This window comes from Vidua chalybeata, chromosome 3 (genome assembly GCF_026979565.1).
Source record: "Vidua chalybeata isolate OUT-0048 chromosome 3, bVidCha1 merged haplotype, whole genome shotgun sequence".
Taxonomy (NCBI): Eukaryota; Metazoa; Chordata; class Aves; order Passeriformes; family Viduidae; genus Vidua; species Vidua chalybeata.
In genome coordinates, this window is record NC_071532.1 from 58,258,335 (window position 1) to 58,280,884 (window position 22,550).

At 40.9% G+C, this 22,550-nt stretch overlaps 1 protein-coding gene across 4 annotated transcripts; it reads left to right on the forward strand.

The window, feature by feature from the left end:
* The first annotated feature begins 29 nt into the window (after positions 1 to 29).
* On the forward strand, positions 30 to 21,306 carry SLC18B1 (solute carrier family 18 member B1). 4 transcript variants are annotated; one of them, XM_053938633.1, is made up of 15 exons: positions 30 to 144; positions 3,360 to 3,523; positions 5,952 to 6,091; positions 7,164 to 7,259; positions 8,936 to 9,009; positions 9,739 to 9,886; positions 12,169 to 12,325; positions 13,790 to 13,926; positions 15,411 to 15,512; positions 16,417 to 16,508; positions 17,646 to 17,741; positions 18,306 to 18,380; positions 19,841 to 19,934; positions 20,033 to 20,079; positions 20,887 to 21,306. In XM_053938633.1, exons 2-15 carry the CDS (start codon positions 3,481 to 3,483, stop codon positions 20,957 to 20,959), a joined length of 1,374 nt encoding a protein of 457 aa, XP_053794608.1. In that variant the 5' UTR covers positions 30 to 144; positions 3,360 to 3,480; the 3' UTR covers positions 20,960 to 21,306. The 4 variants fall into 4 exon arrangements, with proteins under 4 accessions (XP_053794608.1, XP_053794609.1, XP_053794607.1 ...); XM_053938634.1 differs by lacking the exon at positions 30 to 144 and adding an exon at positions 620 to 679; XM_053938632.1 differs by lacking the exons at positions 30 to 144; positions 3,360 to 3,523 and adding an exon at positions 5,436 to 5,537.
* Positions 21,307 to 22,550: the final 1,244 nt, after the last annotated feature.

Below are 22,550 nucleotides of genomic sequence, written 5' to 3' on the forward strand. Positions count from 1 at the left end.
GCGCGCGCGCGCGCCGGGGCTGCCCGTCGCGGTGCCTGAGGGTTACCTGCCTCGTGTCCACGGGAGGCGGAGCTTTGTGCACGTTTGAAACCAAGAGCTGGGAAGTGGTTTGAAATAGAAATTAAAGGATGAAACCGAGTAGCTGTAAGCAATAACTGCAAATTGGCTTTGTCAAACAAATACTCTATGGGAGATACCTCTGCTGATATCAATGGCTGACCCCAGCAGTCACAGCAGAGGCCCTTCCTCAATGAGGATTAAATAAAGCCTCACAAGAAACTCGGTTTGCTATTTTCCAGGGAAAGAACGGTGCAAATTTAGTCTGCAAAGGAAAACTATCACCCAAGAGGTTCTAAAAAAAGGAACATTGTTCTTTTAATGGAAAAAAAAAACACTTTTAAGTCCTTAAAGTCTCCATTTGATTTGGGGGAGCAGCCTCTGGGGGGAAAACCAACTGTGACAGCTGGCAGGAGTCACCTAGGGGTGGATCACCAGCCAGGGGCCACCTGGGCTGCTTCCCTAGGGCAGGACGTGCACCTGGTGCTGCCAAAGCCGTCACTGGCCTCACTGGCACCATCCCTGTGTCGCTGGTGGCCAAGAAATGGGGAACATGGAGAAAACACCCTAATTCCCCTCTCTGCCAGCGGGTCACAACACCGAGCTGTAGATTGGAAACCTCGTAAGTAGGACTGCTCGCCCCTGTTCCCGTCACACATGCACAGGTGATTCACCACGCTGCAATGTGTTCCTTGCTCCAGTGCTGTCAGTCTGACACGGGCTTTGTCCATCCCAGCTGCTTCAGCCAACTTGACTGTTGGGTACTCTACATGTCACCATCTGTGTAAAAAGTACATAGTGGTAAAATATAAGAGAAATAGGTAACAAATATTGATAGCCATGGTTTGTGGCTAGTGCAATCAAACACATTTGTCACCAGTGTTGTCAGCCATCTTTTCCACAATATGTTCTTCCTTGGCCTTCCTGGTGTTGCCAAGCAGCAAGATGTAAGCTAAATACAGCTAGGGAAGAGACACTGTGCACAAAGCGACTCACTGGAGCTGGTCAGGGCAGAGGAGGACAGAGAGGAAAAGTGGAACCTGCTCAGCTGTCTCGGAGCCACCCCACATGCCCCCAGCTCAGGCTACACAGCCTTTCGGAGCTTGCCCAGGGGAAAGGCCTGGCTGGGGGCTGCAGCACTTCCAGGCTCCAGCTGTGAGACCCAGCTCATCTCAACTCTTGAGGCAGTCACATACATTTACACTACAGAGATCTAGAAAGGGCAGAAGCCAACTCTAAGCAAGTCATGGAGAGAGAAGCACAGTATGGGGGCTGTCCTCTCCCTCCAAGCTGAGCTACCAAGGACAAAGGGGGTAGGAACTACATTGCCTGCCCCCTGCTAACATGGGTAGCCTCTGAGATGCATTTGGCACCACCAACGCTGCCATATATTGCTTGAAACTCTGAACTGCAACTCCTGTTGCAATACCCCAGTGTGTTGCAACCACTGCAGTCCCAACACAGATATTCTAATTTAGCAGCTCCTGTGAGACATGTGGTCCTGACTTCTTCCCTTCTTCCTCCACAAAAAGTGGGAACATGTAATTTCCTTTGTACTGCTCAGAAAGCATGCAAGCACGCAAGCACACACAAATAATACTGCCTGTTTTTTCCCATTTCTTCAGGGGAGAATGTTTTTCCCTATATCCACCCATCACTTAATCTTCTTGTGCCCTTGAAAAGCCTCAAAGGCACCTAATCTATAGAGTAGTTTTTGTACTGAGTGGACCAATATACCATTATTTCCCCTAAAGGTCTTGAAAGGATAAGAAGTCTGTATGCAGCCTAAGACACATCAGTATCTCCAGGAAGTGCTATATACATTCAGCCCAGAAGATGGAAGTATACACATCTGAAAGCTTTTTATTACAGCAAGAATGATAATAACAGTCAAAGTATAGTCCAATATTCTCGCAGTAGAACACTAAAAAGCAGTTTTCCTAGAACACTTGCAAAAAAACAAAGCTGTGCTGAGATAAAAGTTATGTATTTGTAGAGAGGAGGTTTTCATTGGCACTGAACTCTGTGTGGAAATGTTGGTACAGCCTAGTAGTAGTCTGTTATTTTTGTCTAATAACTAATGAAAGTATGTGATCCTGTTGGAAGGTCTGCTTCATTGCACGCTGTGACCTTAGAGTTCATATGGGCATTCTGCATGCTGTTGGTACTACTCCTCCTGCTCCACCTTTCTGTCCATATTCCTAGAAGAAATAGCTAGTTACTTAAGCACTGCATTTTCCCTTGGAGTTATGTTCATTGAGCACCCTGCAATTCAAATACTGGCATACAGCCATGGGGAATGACATGTTTAAACCAAGGATTGCAGCCCTGTGCTAAAAGTACTTCCAGTGCACTTGAGGCTGGGTGAGTGGTGTAACAAGAGTGCTAGAAAATTAGAGGCTGCCAGCTGCAGGGTTCTAAAGGGCTGCGGTGTTGTCAGTGCAGATGCTGACCTGCAGCTTCACTGAGCAGCCAGCCCCAGCAGAGGAACTTGGTCCTCTCAAGCAGCATAACATGCTACCTATAAACTTGGATTTGGGGAGAGGAAGATGAGATGCTGTCACATGGCATTCAAGAATTTTGATTCTCTCCAGCCTGCTGTTCTGAGGAATCCATTTGGACTCACCATCTTGCTGCATATATTTAAAAACCCTTTGGTTATAGCTACTACCCTTTGTGCTTGCCATTCAGTTCTTTGACTCTCCCTGACTCTCCCTTTCCAGGCTGGCAGCCTTCCTTTCTTTTTCCACTTTGATCAAAATGGGAACCAAACTTGAGGACTTTTTCAGAAGAGCAGTACTGCAGCAAGACTATAATGGTTCACTCTTGTCTCAGCCATCCTCTTCCTGCTCCTTTTCCCCATTATGTCTCCTTGTCTCTTGCTCTGGTAACATGTATCTTCTCCTTGTACTCACCCTGGAAACCACAACCCATGTTTTCTTCAAAATGTCAGACTTCAGGGATAGTTTAACTGCCATATTGTAAACTGGAGACTCAGGAACTGAGTGGCACAGTCTGGTGAGGCAGCCATGTAGGCAGATGAAATTATCAGGTATTGCAAACTCCCAAGAGAGGTCCATGACACTGCTAAACTCTGAACAATAAGTTCTGAATTTCAGTTCTGAACAATCCTTGCAAAAACTTATTTTCATCTCACATCTGTCTCTAGAAATACAAAACATGAGCATGAACAATAAATAAATGTCATAGGATAGAATTGTCTCATCTTCCTTGCAAAACAGAAATTATTTCTCAGTCCTGTGCAAAATCAAGCTGGAAACCTTCTTGTTCTATATCCACAGAAGTTCTGCTCATGAGTCCCAAGAGAGAGATGTGTATTTCCAACTGCCTCCAGATGTAGAAAAGAACAGCCACCCATGTGCAAGAGATGTCTGTGTCAAGTTTCAAGTGCTTGAAGAAATTATGGAGAGGTCGTTCTGGAGTTTCAGAGAGAGGACAAGCTATGGTATTTCAATGCCAATTTGAAATTAACTAAGGCCTTGATTCATGATAACCGAACAAAACAGTTTGCTGGTTTCTGTTGCCTTCTACAGATTTTGCATGAGGTGCTAAAAGGATGTGGTTATCATGTGGTCACATTATAGTAATTTTAAACTATTTCCCAGTAGCATTGTGCAGCTGCTGACAAAAAAAAAAAATATTAACATGATGTAAATATGCACTAAGGATTTTCTTGATTGCAATGCAAGTCTTTCTAAGATCTCTACAACTATACAGAGCAATAATAAGGAATATGTATTCCCACATGTGCTGAGCATTTCATAATGTCCTGGATATCCATGAAGGAAGCTACTCTTAATACAATTGTCCTTCTATGTTTTTACCTTGTGAACATAAGCCATGAATTTGACTCTATGTCTAGGATTTATAGAGAACTAGTGCTCTAAACCTTGAATCCTACATTCAATTTGGAATCTGAAAGAAAAAATACATTTTATTAAAGTTGTAGATGTAGATATATATATATTTATTAGACTTGATAAACTGTTGTAATAGGCTGGTAACAGGTCCTGGTTCTAAGGTCAGCAAGTATTTGTAGCTCTACTGGTTTTGGCTGGGATAGTGTTATTTATCCTCACAGTAGCCAGTATGGGGCTGTGTTTTTGGATTTGTGCTGTAAACAGTGTTGATAACACAGGGGTGTTTTAGTTTCTGCTGAGCAGTCCTTGCACAGAGCCAAGGCCTTTTCTGCTTCTCAGCCCTGCAACAGTGAGGAAGCTGGGGATGCACAAGGAGCTGAGAGGAGATTCAGCCAGGACAGCTAACCCCAACTGACCACAGGGATATCCCATACTGTATGATGTCATGCTCACCATATGCAGAGCTGGGGAAAGAAGAAGAAAGTGGGGGACATTTGGAGTGATGGCATTTGCCTTCCCAAGTAATGCTTACATGTGAGGGAGCCCTGCTTTCCTCGAGATTGCCGAACACCTGCCTGCCCCTGGGAATTGGTGAAGAAATTCCTTGTTTTGCTTTGCTTGCATGCACGGCTCTTCCTTCACCAGTTAAACTGTCTTTATCTCAACACATAGGTTTTCTAACTTTTTGCTCTTCTGATTCTTTGCCCGATCCCACTGGGAGGGAGTGAATGAGAAGATGTGTGGGGCTGAGTTGCTGGCTGGTGTTAAACCACAATGATAGCTTAATAAGGATATGTGAAGAATTAACCAACATGTTCTGTTAACAAGTTTCTTTTGGCAATAATGAGCAGTGCATAGCCATGTTTCACTATTGGAGTCACGTATCACTGCTACTTCTCACACTTCAGCCTTCTGTGCACACTGACTTTGTGGAAATCTGACTCCCAACTTTGTTGGGTTACTCATAGGTAATTAGTAATGAAAGGACAATTGGGGTTTGAAAATAGTTGAAGCTATGGAGTCTAGATTTGAAAGAGCAAATACTTGGAGTAAGAATTGTTTCATCTCCTGAAGATAATTGACTGCATCTTCAACCACAAAAATGAATGCTTCATTCTCTTGCCACAATTTTATTCTTTCTCTATAAGTTTCTGTTATTCACTCTACTTCTGTGTTATACTTTGAATATATCATGTTTTTGTTGTTATCCTTTTGTGAACTCATGATGACTTGAAAGTGCTCCTCCTCTCGCTGGAGGCTGTGTAATCATCGTCTGTCTTGCTCGGTCTACCAATCTTAGCAATGTACCGTGAATGCCCTGAGCCAGGTGTGCAGCGTACCCCGGCTGCCGGCAGGTTGCCATCGGACCGGGGCAAGCCCGCCGCTCTGCCGGCCCGTGCGGGCAGTCCCGGCGGCGGCTCCGGGCGCGGGGCGGCGGCCGCTCCCGCGGGCCGGGCATGCTCAGTGCCGGTGGCCGGGCTGGCGCCGGCCCCGGTGCTCGCCGAGCCCGCGGGCGCTGCCACACGTGCGGCGGGAGGCACCGCTGCGGCCCCATGGGCAGCCGGGCGGCGGGCGGCGCGGGCGGCGAGCAGCCCCCAGGTGCGAGGCGGGGGCGCCCCGCGTTCCTCCGCCGGCACGGCTCGGGCCGGGGACAGCGGCTCCCCGCGGGCTGCGGCCGGGCCAGGCCGGGAGCGGAGCGGGAGCGCGGGGAGCGGAACGGGTCTCTCGCCGGGGCCGCTGAGGTGCAGCGCGCACGGCGCGGGCCGGGCCGGGAGCGCGGCGGGGAGCTCCGGCTGCAGCCCAGCGCCTCCAGGGCGGGCTGAGGGGCGGCTTCCTGCGCCGCTGCCAGGTCTGCGCTCCTGCACGGGGTAGAAGGCAGCACGGCTCCACTCCGTTCTCAGAGCCGGGAGGGGAAAAGTTTTGTGTGGATTTTAATTTTCCAACCTGGTTTGTAAATTGTTCCTCTTTGTCAGCTTCTAATACTTCGTTATAATTTTTATTTGGTACTTTTAGATGATGGCGTGTCAGAAGCAGTTGGTGAGGAATCAAGACTGCTTACCAGAGAACAGCTTTTTACAATAGTTGCAGCAGCTTCTATAAATTTCAGTTCAATGATGTGCTACTCAATCCTGGGACCCTTTTTCCCTTCAGAGGTAAACAAACAACTTAGCTACTCTCTACATTACTTGTTTGCATGTGAAACTTTTAGAAATATCTTGAGCTCCATGGGACATTTATGGCTGGCTGTAATCTCGGAGTTAAGACTTTTCAGTTGTGGGAATTCAGTGATAGCATGATGCTGCTGTAGTTACAGTGCATAAAATGGTGACCTGGAGCTTGTCCATGGATTAATCTTCCCTATGACTGCAGAGGTGACAGCAAACTAATGAGATGAGATAGAAGTCCAAGTGGGTTCTTGGAGAAGTGAAATAATTTTTTGCTCAGTGTTGCATAGTAGTTTTGTAGAGATGAGATTAAACTGTGCCAATGTCCTGACTTGTGTCTTTGACTGTCTTTGACTGCTCCTTGACTGAGCTGTGCCCCAGCTACTCAATGACTTTTTATTTATAGCTACCTCCATTAACTCATTCTGGGCCATCATTAACTGTGCTGACTTCCTGACCTAGGAAGGGAAAAAAAAAATAAAATCTCTGCTTATGTTGAATGAATACAACAAAGAAAAAGATGATCATGGTGCCTTTGCAGCAGAAGTCCATTTCTCTCATGACCAAATTGTTACCAAGAATTTCCAAAGAAATATTCTTTTTCTCTAAATATTCCTCTGCTTGTGCCCAAGTGAATGTGTTTAACCAGCTAAATAAGTAAAAAAATTGTCTGATGCTTGTTATATGATGGCGTGTCACAGTAAAGATAACAGATATCTCTGTTTACTGCCCTCTCACTGTGCAAGGGATCAAAGTTTTGTAGCTAGTACCCTTACACACAAATTGAAGCTGCCTTTATATAGTCTGGCTGCCTGTTCAGCAAATAACACACTTTCATTCACTGACAAATTAACGTTGCTTTTCCCTTGATGACATATTAGAAGTGCAACATGTCTTTAAATTGTGTTGTTACCTTATGAGCCCCTACTGCCTTTGAGAAAAGAAATTGTTTTCTTACTGCATTAATAGACAATTAAAATAATTTAAATATGCAAGGTATGAATGTTGTTCACCTCAAGAATTTGACTGAGTCTTAACACAGTTGTGATGTTTTTTGCAGGCAGAAAAAAAAGGTGCCAGTAACACAATTGTTGGCCTGATTTTTGGATGTTTTGCTTTGTTCAATTTCTTGACTTCTTTAATATTGGGAAATTATGTAAGTATAATTGAAGCTGTACCTTTTTTCTGTGATGACACAGGTTGGTACGTGAAGGCAGTTCTGCAAGCCTGAGAAAGGAAACGTCTCTTCAGTAGTGCTCCTGTAATTTTCTGTCTGCAGTAACTGGAGTCTGACCAGTCAGTCTGAATGTGATCTAAGTCTTGTCAGTACTCTTCTGTTGTTCCTGAGAGTAGCATAGGACAACAGACATGTAACTGTTCTGTTTGCTTTAGAGTAATTTGATGATCAATTCTGCTTTCTATGACCTCCTTTCTCCTACCCCCCCCATTTTATTTGTGGCACTTATATATTCTGTTTGCCTTTGGCGACATTAAGGTGTTTTGGTTTCGTTTTGTTTTTTTCTTTAGTTAGCTGCACCTCTTCTTCTTTTCTGCTATGTTGTCTTTTTTTTTTTTTTAATTTGCTCCTGTTAAGACTTTCTGCTGCTTAACTCAGTTTCCCCTTCAACTTCATTCTATAGTAATATGAGAGAAATGTCTCCAGTTCTTGTAACTTGAGCTTTCCCACAGATTCAGGATTTTTTTCATGTTGAAGAAATCACAAATAAATTATATAAATGTTTGTTTATGTGCTGCAGCACTGCTGTCTATGCATTATTTGCTAGGGCTGCTCAGGATCATTCCCTAAGCTGGGGCTGTTGCAGAGTTCAAAATCGTCTCTGTCTTTGACTGGGCAGCCTCTTTGCTGAGGAGTGAGTGAGTGGTGAATGCTTTTTCTCTGGTGCTGAGGTGGATCATAAAGTGTCACATAAGTGTCATTACTAAGTCCAAGTCTTGGTGCCTGTAGTGGTATTCAGCTATGGCACAAGCCTCACCAAGTACTTTACAGGGGAGAGAGTGTGTGCCATCCTCACTGCATACAGCTGAAGTGAGCATCAATAGACCTGGACAGTGCAGCAATCAGAGATGCTGAGGGTTTCAGTGAAACCCAGCAAAATGTGGGCTTTAGTAATAACGGCTGAAAGGCAGGGACTTTGTTCAGGCCTGAACAAAAAAGGAGCTTGAAATACCTGCTGTCCTTAGGGGAAGTTGCAGCGTGGAATTAGAAGCTCAGCTGTACTTTGTTGTGGGATTGAGTTTCCTTTATGGCATGCCTCTTGTCATCCTCCACTCTGGTGAGAGAGTCTGAAATGAAAAAAGGTGGGGGGTCCTTCCCTGGTGATGAATGGGAGAGAGACCTGAGGAGACCTGAAAGTACCATGCTTCCCGTGCCAAAGCTTTGTGCTGTTAAGGGTTGTCATAAATTTGCTTAAAAATCAGCTTGCATTAACTCTCACTAGCCAGATTTGTGAAGGGTATTGCTGGTCTTGCCTCAGTCAGTGATAGTGCTGGAGGGGAGGTTTGGAAACAAACGTTCTGCTTGTTTATAATGAGGAATGCTGCTGTAACCTGCTGCTCTGCAGAAGCTGCAGCATGCTGCTGTGAAATAGTTAACTGCAGCATTGTCTTACCTTTCTAAAACTGGGTTAAGTCACTTAACTGTTCAGAGTATTTTTAGGTTCATTATTGAATGAAGGCACACCAGTCCCAATCTTTTAGCTACAGGTGGTATAAAGTTCCCATAATCTTTTGATTTCTTTACAGTAATTTACGTTGAAAATTTTTGATCTTTTCTTGAAATACTAACATGTAAAAATGGTATTTAATTTACAGCTTTCACAAATTGGAGCAAAATTCATGTTTGTGTCAGGGATGTTTGTTTCAGGATGTGTGACCATTCTGTTTGGGTAAGTAATTTCTATTGCTTGGTTTTGTAGCATTTGTTTTCCGATCATTTTCATCCATATGAAAAGATGGACATAAAATTAGAAACTCCTGGTCATCTTTTGTGTGTTGGTTAGATCATCTAACTTCTTGCATCATTAATTTTTATCTACCTCCTGTAAAGCAGAAGCACTTCTCCCTTTCACTAGGTTTCAGAGGAGGTAGGTTCTGTCTATTTAAGTAGTAGTTCATGGACGGTGAGAAACCTGTCAAAGTGCAGCAATAAGAAAACTGTTTTTGCATGATGTTTTAATTATTCTTTCCTTAAAAATATTTGGCTTAAATGGGAAGCTTTGCCTGGCAGGTGGAGAGGCTAAGTCACTAATTTCAGCTAAATAAATGCCTTAGTAGTAATGAATCTTCTATTAGTTAGTTCTAACACACTGCATCAGACTTCTTGCACAGGTGCTTGGAAAAGCTATGAAATACAACAAAGGTGGCATTAGAGTTTTTCACAGGTTACAGTTTTCATGCTCTTTTCACTGCCAAGTAAAGGAGAAAAGGAGAAAGCTGCTAGAAATAGTTTGGTAGAGTTTGAATGATTTCACTGATGTGGTTCAAAGTGGTAATAGAAAGTATTGAGTGTCTTGTAAATGTGTCTTTTAATGAGCAAGAAATTATGGGGCCTTTAGTAGATGGCTTCTTCCATCCTGAGAGAAGTCCAATGTACTGTTGGGATTTTTCTTTTCCAGAATGCTTGACAAGGTGCCAAGTGGACCAATGTTCATTGGTTTCTGCTTTTTAGTAAGAGCAATGGATGCAATAAGCTTTGCAGCAGCAATGACAGCATCGTTCTCAATCCTTGCAAAGGCATTTCCCACTAATATAGCTACTGTCCTGGTAAGTTCAGAAAGCAGTGTTACAGCTGAGTTCCAGCAATGTGACAAATTGCCAGTGGGCAGCCTAAAATCAGGAGGAGAAAATCTGTTGTCTCATATGCAGGCTTATTTGAAATCACCATGTAATGTTTTATTTGTAATCTAGAATCACAATCCTAGAACGAGTTTAAACCTTAGCATAACTCTTGTTAGATATAAATTAAGCAGTATATATTAGTTGCCTGTGCTTTGAAGACAGCTGACCATTAGTGGCAGTAGTTATCTCTTCAGTGAAAATCAAGACAAAATACTAATAAAATACTACTACAGCTTTTAGTGACTACTTCTGCCTGGATAGTAAGAATCCATGTGAATTGATTAAATGGTAAATTAATTCAAATGGTGTTGATTTAAACGACGTGAAAGATGCAAAACTGAAACAATTTTGGCTTAATTTTTCTAATCTGTTGATAAAAGTTATTTATGAAAAGATGAGAGCTGGAATTTCTTGAAATCTGGAGGGTAGTATTTCTGATCATCAACAATTCATTTTAACTAGAGATATTACCCTTTTTCATTTACGGTTTTAAGGTGTTAAAGAAAAGTTTTGTGTTTAATAAAATGCTGCTTTATCTGTCTATTTTTTCAATACATTGTGTTTTTCAGTTCAAATTTATTCTGTCAGAAATAATTGGGTTAAATTTTAATGAGTGAACAAATGTTGAGAACTTATTTAAGAAAATGAAGTAAAATTAGAAAAGTTGCTGCTTTTATTTATATTGTTGTTAAGCTGTTTAATCACATCTATAAATATGTATCTATAAGAATATGTCTTTCTAACTAGAAAAAAACTACTAAGTTGTATCAGCAGTGACTAGCTGACCTTTTCATCGGAGAGCAATGTATATATTGTAATCATGGTTTGGATTTATTCAGTCAATAAGGTTAAGGTTTCCTGTTTGCAAATTTTAAAACATAATTTAAATAGGTAAGTGAAGTAATGTTGACTTAAAGGGACTTAGTTACCTATTTTTTCAGCCTTCCTTTTACTTGTTTGGTACCCTAGATGGTATATGGGGAAGTTATTAAATATAGGCACATTTGCCTTGTTGGCGTGGGAAGTCGAGCATCCATCAACGTGATCCTTCTGTGGATGGAGGAGGTGTGGACTTCAGAACATAAGCAATCTTACTTCTCTTACAGTATCAGGTTTATGTTATCCTCTGATCTGTACCACTGCAATGTCTCAGCTTCCCCTCCATGCCCTCCCCACTTCACTAACTTAGAGGGACTAAATGATGTACAGCCCCAAATCATGTAAATTATTTGAACCAAAGTCTCACAAATCAAATGTTTGTATGACTGGTGAGCCACAAAAGTGAAAGTGTCATCTGGATGCAATGATGTTAATGGCCATGCCTTGTTATTTTCTTTGCTAGGAAAGGAAAAAGGTTGCAACCGTAGACTGACCTAGGGTAAAGAACTTGGCTTTTGCTGACTCTGTTTTCAGAAGATTTGCCTTCTCTGACTTGTAAAATTAAAGATGAGGATGATTCCCTGGAGTATCTTCCTGGGTTCTGGACGTTGTCAAAACTTTTATCTGTAAGCAGTTATTACCACCAGCTCTTGCTGGTGGTCTAAGCATTGATTAGTTGAGTCAGATGTTGACAGTGGTGACTATGATGTTGTAGCACAAGATGTATTTGTATTACTGTCCTTTTACAAATTAGTATCTTATAAAACATAACAAATTATTAAATTATATCCAAAACAATCTGAGTTTCACTGAAGTTTCATTATTTTTTCCTACATCTAGGGAATGAGTCCAAACAGTTGTTTATGGAGACAAAGCTTTAACTTGGCACATGTATTTCATCCCATGAGATAATGACCCATCTGTGTAAGTTTGTTTAGATCCTTTCACTCAGGCTGGAGTGTAATGGCAGGTGGGAGAGGTGATCCCTTCAGCCTGAGGTGTCCTGTGGATGCTTTCTGCTACTGGAGCATTTGCCTTGCCTCAAGATTGAGACCTGTTAGGTGACAGCAGAGTTGTGAATGTTGCAGTGCAGGTGGTTCCGTGTAATGAAGCAAAAGAGGTCATGGCTGTCACGCACATAACTGGAATTCCTTTTGCTGTCCCACCCTGTGAAGGTCACTAGCTCTTGTCTTAGCAATTAAGTGTCTTGCTTTTCACTACCCTGGATATGTTGTGCTGCTCCTCAGACACATGGCTTGCTTTGTATTGTTGCATTGTATTTTTTTCAACACACCAACTTCCTTCCTGCTTTCTTTTTCATCCTTTAGGGGAGCCTTGAAATTTTTTCAGGGCTCGGACTGGTGCTGGGCCCACCTCTGGGTGGCTTTTTGTATCAATCATTTGGTTATGAGGTCCCTTTCATCACGCTGGGATGCATAGTGTTGGCTTTGGTGCCTGTGAATATGTGCTTATTGCCAAGATATGGTAAGCATCCTTCTACTTGCTTCCTTCATTCACCTTAACTTCTCATGTACTTGTGTCTTTTAAAAAGTGTCAGCTTCTGGAGTTTGATCCAAGTCAGAGGACAAAGCCTCAGTTGAATTAGCTTATCATCTTGATCAGGCCCATGTTTGATGCTAACCTAAATTCATGAGATGGCCTGGAATTAACACAACTCCTCATGCCCATTTCTGCAAACAGTAGAACTTCATATGGAAGTGAACTGGGACATATTTTTGTTTTCTTTTGTCTTAGATTTAGGGCTTATAGAGGACCAGTTGTGTCTTCTTCCTATAGGTCTGTCATTGCAGCTAGTTGAAGAAAAGCTGGAGACAGATTTTGCCTAAAACAGGGGAACTCAACATGTTTGAGGAGTGAACAGTGGAGGGGAAAACTAATTATAGGGAGAAAAAGTGTTTGTTTGTACTGAACAATGTGGGGTCTGATTAACACGAAAGAATGTTAAAAAGTTAATAAAAGAGGGGTTCAATGAAATGATGGAGGTCGTATAAATTTATTACATTTTAGATGATCCTCCTTGGACAGAAAGCTAGTTTAAAGATAAGTCCTCACGCAAGACTGTAAGGCTAGAGTTCTGTTATTCTTTTCTAGAGAAAAAAAGCTAGTAACTTGGAAATGCTTCTTTAATTTTTTTTTTATCCTTTAATACAAAAATAATGGAGAATAACTTTAAGTATATTGGCTTTTAGAAGAAACTTAAAATGATTAACCATGTGTTGCTACTGCTGATTTTCCCCCCGACCTCCCCAAACTCTGAAATTGTCATGATATTGCTGCCAGTTTGGAAGTATGTTACATAAATGTTAGCTCTGAGCTGGTAGATGCTAATGCTTGAACTTTCAGTTGTTTGTATACTTTGAGACCACATTCAGGTATTATAGGAGAAATACCATCAGGAAGAGGGCCTGACTAAAAATTCCCACATAACCATGACATCTGAGTTTCCTGGAGTACAAATTGAACATGTTGGAGTTCAATAGTTGTTTAAAAGCTTGAATAGATCTCAATTGATAAATAGCTATCTTACTCTCAAAGCATGTTTCTTTTATTGGATATGAATTGTTCATATATGTGTTCATGTAGCGAGCTGAGACAGATCCATGAGGATTTCACTGTATAACTGCTAGCAGAGAAACAAATACTTTTTTCACATAATTGGAGTAATACATGCTTTAGTTCTTTCCAAGTTGGGGATTTGCAGTGTTGGAATCTAAATTGTATGCTTTTCTTCTTCATCTATTGAGTTTTAGTTTTTACAATAAAAATAGTATAGCATGTAATAATCAACTATTGACTTTCATCTCTTGTGCAACAGGAGTATGAAGACTAAAAAAAGGGAAATACTATTTGTTTTCTAAAGCAAGAAGATCAATCATGAGCTTATGCTGCTGAAAATAATGCAGTTTCCCCCCTCTTCTATTGAAACAGATTCAACTCCTAGGAAGGAATCCTTTTGGAAGCTCATTCTTCTGCCAAAAGTCCTAATACTCTGTCTCACTATATTTTCTCTAAGTGCATGCTTGGGTTTTTTTGATCCCACAATATCTCTATTTATCCTAAAGAAGGTAAGTCCTGCTAACATGCAGTGAAGTCTTGACTTAATAAATAGTGAGTAACTGGTTATAAATGTAAATATCCTTAACAAAATTGAGGTTCATCCAATTAACACTGCTTTAGTTAACTGTTAGTTGTAGGAATTCCAAATAACTTGATTTCCATAGTACTGATAAGTCAATATCTATTGCACCATCTCTTCCTGCTGGGTCTTGATAACTTTGAGAATGAAGAAGTGTAAGACCTTTTAAAATGGGCTTTCTCCACTTAAATGTCTTTCAGCTGCAAAGTACTGTCTCTGAATAGGGCATAGAAACTGCTTTTGTAAAAACGGGATTTTCTTCTTCCTTCCTGAAATCAAATTCTTGAAAGCTGCTGCAGCCACTGACAGTGTTACATCTCTTGATGTGAACCCCTTTAAGATTCTGTCTCTAGGTAAAATTAAGCAATGGTCTTTAAGGGCTTTAGTTATTAATTGTTTTTCCATGAGGTAATGTTTCACAGATGGTTGTGCTGCTTTTTGTCTGTCTAGTCAGTACTTTGAGCACTTGTCCACGGTGGAGGGGAATTGATGCTAACTTTTATCATCAGATGAGATGTGAATGTACATCTTCCATCTCCCGGGAGGGATCTGAAATTATCCCACTGTAGAATCTGTGTGATTCTGTGGCTCTTTCTGCTTTCCCTCTGCTCTGTGCTGACAGATACTTGCTGTGAAAGGGCTGTGGCCCTCTAGGCAGGTATTCTAAGCACTAAATTAGAGTTATTATCATGTATTTGCATATGACAAGGAAATAGTGAATATTTATGTAGTCTATACCATATGAAACGTCTTGGAATACTTCTAACTCTTAGTTAAGGCACTTACTTGAGAAACTAAGGTGCTTTTGATTCATTACACATTCTGTTTCAGTGCAGAAATATGTGTCTATTACGAAAATGTGGGCCTCAGGTGTCAGCAAAAAACCTCTTATTCCTTCTCATAAAAATCATCCTCTGGTTGAAAAGCTGGAGTTGAGTTTTATGGCACTACTTACTTTCAAGATGTGCTGGTTAACAGTGGATGAATACAGTACTTAGGCTTTTCTAATGCAAATAAAACTAAAGATTGGAGAGGTAGAGACTAAATCCATTGAAATTTCAGTATCTGAAGTGTCTGTTTCAAGTGTGTCAGATTGTAATGTTAGAATCCAGTGTGCTGGTGTAGGGGACATAGCATAATGTTTCCTCCTGACATTATTTAGGCTTTATATGAGTACAGTTGTGTCAGGTGTTTTCACCACTCCATGCTTAAAAAGTGTTGGTGAAAGCAATGAAACTGAAGCTCTGTGGATGATTTCAAATACTTGAAAAACCTCTGTAGGGCATCAGTAAAATACTTAAAATTGCACATTTCAGTATTTTGACTTAATATATAATTCTTGGATTATCCTTCAATGAATGTAGCATATATGTTTTGTCTTGTTTTTTGTTTTATTTATCTTCCTTTCCATAGTTCAAACTCCCAGCTGGTTATGTGGGCTTGGTGTTCCTTGGTTTAGCACTCTCATACTCACTGTCTTCTCCCCTCCTTGGACTTGTAAGCGACAAACTGCCGGTGAGTCTTACCCTGCTGTGTGTGCAGGGTGACTGAAGCACTTCGTGCATTTGCTTAAAGGTGGGGAACAGTGGATGAAACAAAGGATCTAGGCCTGGTCTTGTAAAGGGATCTGCCTTTCAAGACCTTGCATGTGCACCCATAACTGCCATGTGGGAGGTCTCTTTTGGAAGATCCAGGGTAATTTAAGAATGTCCAAGTCAGTAAAGAAAATCAGACAAGCAGCTGAAGTGTGCTGAGCTTTTCTAGTGGACTAAGCACAATCTTTTTCAAAGCAATATGGAAGAGAGAGTAGGAAAATATGTCCCAGTTATCAATGCTTTTAACCACATCTAATTTTATTAGCTTTTGAGAAGCGGAGTAAAGATGTTCTGGTTAGCTGTATTGACTTTATTTCTTAAAACTGTAATATTCAAATTAGATCAGCACAGTGGGCTGCCTATCCTTTAGCCTCATCCTTTAGCTCTTAACAGCACCATAGAAAGAGACTTTGACAGTGGTACACCTAAAACTGCCTGTTTGACAGCCAGTGCTAATTGATCAAGGAACCCTACACTTTGAATACTGTGCCTGAAGGACAGTGACAATTTTCTGATACTTTTTTCCTGACACAAACTAGTAATGCCCTTTGTACATGAGAATTACATAGAATCATGGAATGGCCTAGGTTGGAAGGAACTTAAAGATCATCATAAAATGATACAGGGTGTTTCTTATGTTAAAGAAGAGTAAGACCTAAAATACTTTGCTAACCGAGAAGGACCACTGCTCAGTGTCCTGAAATCTCTGCTGCCACTGCTGCCAGTAATTGCATCTGGGGTGAGGAAACAAGAATCTGTTGATTTTTGATGTACGTGGCAAATTCCCAATTTTAAATTGCATAGCTTTTCCTTTTCTTACACAGTACATCAGGAAGTGGCTGCTGATATTTGGAGACTTAATGACAGCAGTGTGTCTTTTCATGCTTGGACCTGCTCCTGTACTGCACATTGAAAGGTACTGCCTCTACCTGAGTCTGTCGCGCTATATGGTGTTTTCAACCATGGTCATGTATGTCCATAAGGCTGTAATTAACAGCTCTGACCATGAAAGAGATTTGGTTTTTAACTTCTACCTTTGACCATGAAACATAGTTGTTTTTTGATGTGTAGCATGAGACTGAATGTAAAGCTGTGAAAGCATCTGAAAACAGAGGTTTTATAGCTTCATAAAATAGAACCTTTTCTTTTGCTTTTCAGTGTTACTGTGTTCATATTAATGTGTACAGTAGGAAGAACGTTGCTTTTTATTTTCCTTCCCTCGCAATTTTGTGGCATTTCCCGTTCAGCAAAACAAAGTTCTCGTTTTGTCTTATTTTCCAAATTTTTCTGTTTCATCAGTGTTTTTATTTGCATGGCTGTGCATCAGTACTGATTTTACTTCTCTCTATATATAGCCTACTGAGAAAAGTGACAGAGTATAGCTTTTTTTTCACTAGCAAAGACAATGTCTGTTGTACCTGAATGCTGTAATGTCATATTTCTCAAGTTAATTCCCAGCAAAACACTCTGCTACATTTACAAAACAACTACTGTGATACAAGGTACTGTGTTAAGATACTGTGTTAAAGTAATAGGCTTGTTAATGCATAGAACTCCTCCTAGGTTGCTAATTTTTAAATATCATAGATTTGTAACTGGTGTGGTTTCAAATTTAGATCACAGATTTGAGCTAGGGAGAAAAATAAATTAGTAAAGTCTTCAAAATTCTTTAGCTAAGTCTATTTGGTTGTCATATATTAGGCTACAAAATTTTAACTTCAAAATCCTTCACTTCTGCAACAAACCAAGTCTGATGCTTGCACACAGGCACTGCTCAGTTAACCTCATCTGTCTAACTCTTCCCTATACGTATGTCATAAAATGAACTGCATTTGATAAGAAAATATATAATTTGAGCACGAGTTTTTAATATTCTTTTACAAAGTCTTTTTTCTAAAGCATAGAACTGGATTTTTCAAGTATTAGGATTGGCTTCAGGACACATAGTTTGCTGATCAGTCAGGGAGAGCTGATACAACAGCCTTCAGTCAAATGGAGTCCTTACTGAAAAGAGTCTTCAGCAGCTAACTTCTTGTAAATGCCTCTCTTTCAGTCAGCTGTGGATATTTGTGCTAGTGTTGGTTTTGATTGGCTTTTCCCTTGGCATGAGTGCTATCCCAGTGTTTCCAGAGATCCTGCAATGTGCATAGTAAGTAACTCAGTCCACCCCTTCTTTCATGTTACTGACACTAGGAATCTGAAATTGTTTTTCAGGGGTGAATATGAAGTGGGGCTTTTTTGCCCCTTTTTGAGACAAAGGCAGATAGTAACACTTAAATGCTTCCACTACTCTATTGTCTTCTGACTGAGCACCCCAGTCATTATCCTCCCAGTATAACTTTGTAAATGTGTACATCAGTAATGACCTAGAAGGGTCTTGATTTACTCTTAGCATGTTCCTTTTGGAGAAAGGTCTTTGCTTCTAAAAAACCACCTATCACAGTTTCACACTTACCATATGAAACATGGGGCGTTGGTGTGATGATGTGATCTTAGCTTGGGAGAAAACGGAGATGAGGACTGGCACTGCAATCCTCCAGAGAGGCAACAAAGAAGAAAGTAGTGGGTAAACAGACATTCTACTGTACACTTTTGCTTGTTAACTATTTATGTGGTGTGCAAATTAAAAGGAGGGGAAAAAGTCTGTAGGGAGAGGCTACAGACTGAGACACAATATGTATTGCACTACCCTAACTAGTCTGTCCTTCTGCAGTGAGAATGGATTTGAAGAAGGTCTGAGTCTTCTGGGACTGGTGTCTGGGCTCTTCAATGCCATGTGGTCCCTTGGGTAAGTGTAGTCCTTTTTGTAAGCTATGAGAGTTCAGCTGTTCACACTACTGCCACATGGAAACCTGGCTGTCACTGTGCTGACCTTGATTCAAAAGTTTCTTGCTTGACAGGTGCCTGGTAGGCATGTTAAAGCTTTTTACCCAGCAAAAGGTAAAACTTTTGTTTTGACAATGCTCTGAACTTGTCTTTCTTGAAACATATTGCTCTGCATATCAAAAAACTGCAGTGATTAAAGTGGATGTTTGCTTGCATTTCTGTGTGGTCATTTTTTCTTTCATTAAAATATCTAATGCTCAATATAGAGAGATGTGGACCTTAATTTTTTACAAAGCTAAGAACACCCAGATGGAGTGAGCTAGATGTCTGCTCCTGACTAATTCTGTTTTCCTTTTTCCATTTTCCACATTTCCTCCTTTTGTCTGGGATAGCTTAAGGTAGAGACTTCTTTTTAAGTCACAGCAATTCTTTAAGGTTTAGGTTTGTATAGCTTAGCAGAGTGTGTCTATAACTCACTCTATATACACTCTATAAACACTATACAGTGTGTTTATAACTCAGGGTCATCATCCCAGAAATAATTGAAAGATGCGACTGGCTGAGTGGCCCCTTAGAGCTGTCACTCAGTGGGAAGTGACAGAGTGCCCCTATTGGCAATCATTTACAGGATATTTTTATCTGTTCTTGTAGTCCTTTGTGGTTGCAGGTATGTTTCAGTGGCACAAATTTGCACCATTTTTTTTTCCAAGATCTAGCTGTCTAGCAGCCCTGTTTATTTGGTATGGGGTTTAGTACAGACGCAGATAGTATAAACTTAGCAAACCCCAAGTTTATGCTGCTATCAAGCCTGGTTTTAGAATGTAACTTGCTTCTAGGAAGTCTCTCTAGTTTTACAGAGTTTTGTCCCTTTCTGTTGTGAAAGACCATATAATGTAAGACCTTCCATAAAGAGACAGCAGCTCCATAACCTTTATAACTTGCATTTTTAGACAGGCATAAAGGTGCAGGGCAGTTACACACAGGTCAACCTTGCAGTGACCGTGTCTGTCACATTGTGCCTCCCCACCTGCTTATATTCATCAGACCTTTGTCCTGAAGTTTAGAAACTTTATGTTTTGAGGGATGCGACTTTGAAATTCTCTTACAATAGAATTGATCAGTGTAGATGTTTTCTTAGAGTGTCGTCCTTAATGGGGTCTCTCCACTGAAAAAGACTGCATTCAGCTTTCTGAGGTGGATCTTATTTCTAGATTAGGAGGTAATTACTGGGGCCTTGGCAAACAACAAATTCATACTTACTGTGAATTTTAGGAAAGTTAGGTCTGTGGAAGAAAATCTCTTTGTTGTCAAAGGTGAGAATCTATGAAGGAAGGCCACAAAACCCAATAAACAATTCTTTGAGAATATGGTATGTTATCCTTTGTGTTTGGGATGCCAATACCTGATTTTGATTTGATGCAGGGCATTTGTAGGTCCAATTCTGGGAGGATTTCTAAATGAAAAGCTGGGTTTTGAATGGGCCGCAGCCATTCAAGGAGGTTGGCCACTGTTAAGTGTAAGTAATTATGCATAATTTTTATATCTATTGCAGTTATGAGCTATTGCATAAATTTGTTATAATTACTACAATTGTAACTGGCTGTTTCCTCAAAGGGTCTTGCAACTGGAATATTTTATATCATTGAGGCAACAAGGAAAAGGTATGCTGAGATATTTATTCTTCATTTTGCTTGCAATCATGTAAAGCAAACCTTTGAAATATGTGCTTGCATTTTTCCTCATTACCAACCTAATAATGAATGATAAGATGAGCAATAAAAACATTGCTTAAATAATTTGTCTGGATGGTTTCCTAAATCCCTACTGACCTAAACAGACAGCTAAACCAGGCAATGTGTATTCTAGACAAACAGCAGGACCATGGCATTAAGGAGCAAACCCTACTGATGGTTCCTCCAGGAGGGTGTCTGTGAGCTGGAATTGTTTGGATGGTCACATGCAGAGAGTAGTGGTCAATGGCTCAATGTCCAGACACAGACTGGTGACGAGTGGTGTCCCTCAGGGGTCTGCCTTGAGACCAGTACTGTTTAGTATCCTCACCAACAACTAAAAGAAGGTAGATTCAGACTAGATATGAGGAAAAATATTTTACAATGAGGATAGTGAAACACTGGACCAGGTTGCCCAGAGAGGTAGTGGATGCCTGGAAACATTCAGGACCAGGGTGGACATGCTCTGAGCAACCTGGGCTAGTTTAAGATGTTGCTACCCATGGCAGGGTAGCTGGCCTAGCTGACCTTTAAAGGTCCCTTTCAATCAGAACCATTGTAGGATCATGGGAATGAACAGTGCATGGTTCTGTGCAGTAGTAGGGGACCAAATCCAGTGATCCATGTAGCTCTTTGAATGTAATGTGCTTCTTTGCCTATTATTTTGGTATCACATAGAAATATCTAGAGAATATAAAATCTGTGTTATCTCTCTTGTTCTTTTCCTTATGCAAACAGTTCCAGTTCCAACCTGCAAAATCCTCCTGGTGATAATGAAGAAAGGACTCATCTAATGGGCAATGAAACGTAGCCAGACATACTTTCAATTCTGTGTTTGCTGTTGTGGTTTAACTCAGTATTGAGGTGACTGGCCTTAACAGTGCTTCGTTATTCTGGAGCTGGGGCATGATCCCTTAGTGAACAACCAGTTGTGGTTTAATTGTAGAGGCATTACTGTTTTGAAACACTAAACACTGACTGCCTTTGTTTTGGAAGTTCTCCTAAATGATGAGTAACCCTCAGGTGTCAGCCTGTCTAATTGTGTTCCATGTACAGAGCACCACTGTATGTGAAAAGATGTGTTTTCAAATGTCTGGTTTCCGTGCTTGTGTGTGCTGTGCATTATTCTTGATTAAAGCTATTATTTTGCTACCGTGATTTTCTGTATTTTTTTTAAAAAGGAAGTTCATTATCTTGTAAAAAGAGAATTATAAAGGACCAAGCACAATATTGTTTTCAATAAAGCAATTTTTCCCTAAGTTTTGTACGTTTGCTTAGACAGCAAGAGTCTAAAACACTTCTTGTCTTACCAGCACTTGTGTTATCCTGAGAGTGCCTGAAAATGGGATGCCAAACTAATGAAAATTTGAGATGTCTACACAATAAAAACTGATCTTCAGTCCTGGGGGAGACTTAGCATCTGGTGTATACATTTATATACATACACAAAAGATAAATGCATGTTTGTATTATATGTGAAGACTCAGCTTGGTGATTGTGAGATTTATTTTGTTAATAAATGCTAGCTGGAATGTTTGTACTAATTGCTTCTGCAACAGCAGATCTATAAGGAGTCTAGGGCTACTGTGGGGAAAATGATCTGTCCTAGCAACTTCCGATCTTTCTTTTGTGACTAGTTCCTGGATTATAATAGAAGTATTATAATAAATACTTCTTTCTCTACCAGAGCTCTTTTGGACTAGAAAGAACAACAGCTGTGGTAGCCAAATGAGCTGTACCATTTGGTACCCATGTTCTGGGTACCTAAGGGCAGGCCTCCCCATGGAACATCTTGTTAATAACTTCCTTTCCTTTCTGTATCGGACATTAGACTTTACTGAAACCAGGAATGTACATCTCAACTTCCTAGGAAATGCTGACCATGCCAGTGCTGATGATGAGCCGGGTGAGAAGGAGCTGAAAGGACTAGAGTTGGATGCAAGATACAGATCTGTAGATGTGTGACTTAATTGGCTTGTTTTGTGCAATATGTTCTCTTACCTGATGTGTGCTGTTAGGACTTTAGATGGGCCGGAAGACCAAAAAGAGCACAAATGTCACTGAAAATACTGAGCTGCCCTGCAGTGTGTGAACTTCACCAGACCACCAGTAGAAACTAGACAAACCTAACCAATTTCTCTAACAGAGCAGTGAGGACTTCTGTGGGAAGCTAAGCCACTCCCCTGGTTAGTGCTGTGCTTGTCTCATGCAGTGGCAGGTCTAAATACCAACCTGCCACTATTGACACAGCTGTAGAAGCTGTAATGGCCAGAGACTCTGCCAAGTATAGCCAGACTACAATTGGTGGGACCAGGGCAGCCCTGAGCAGGAGCCCGTGTGGCAGCACTGAGCTTGGGGTCATCTGCCTGCCTGCCTTCCACAGCCACGCCTGGGCCCTTAGG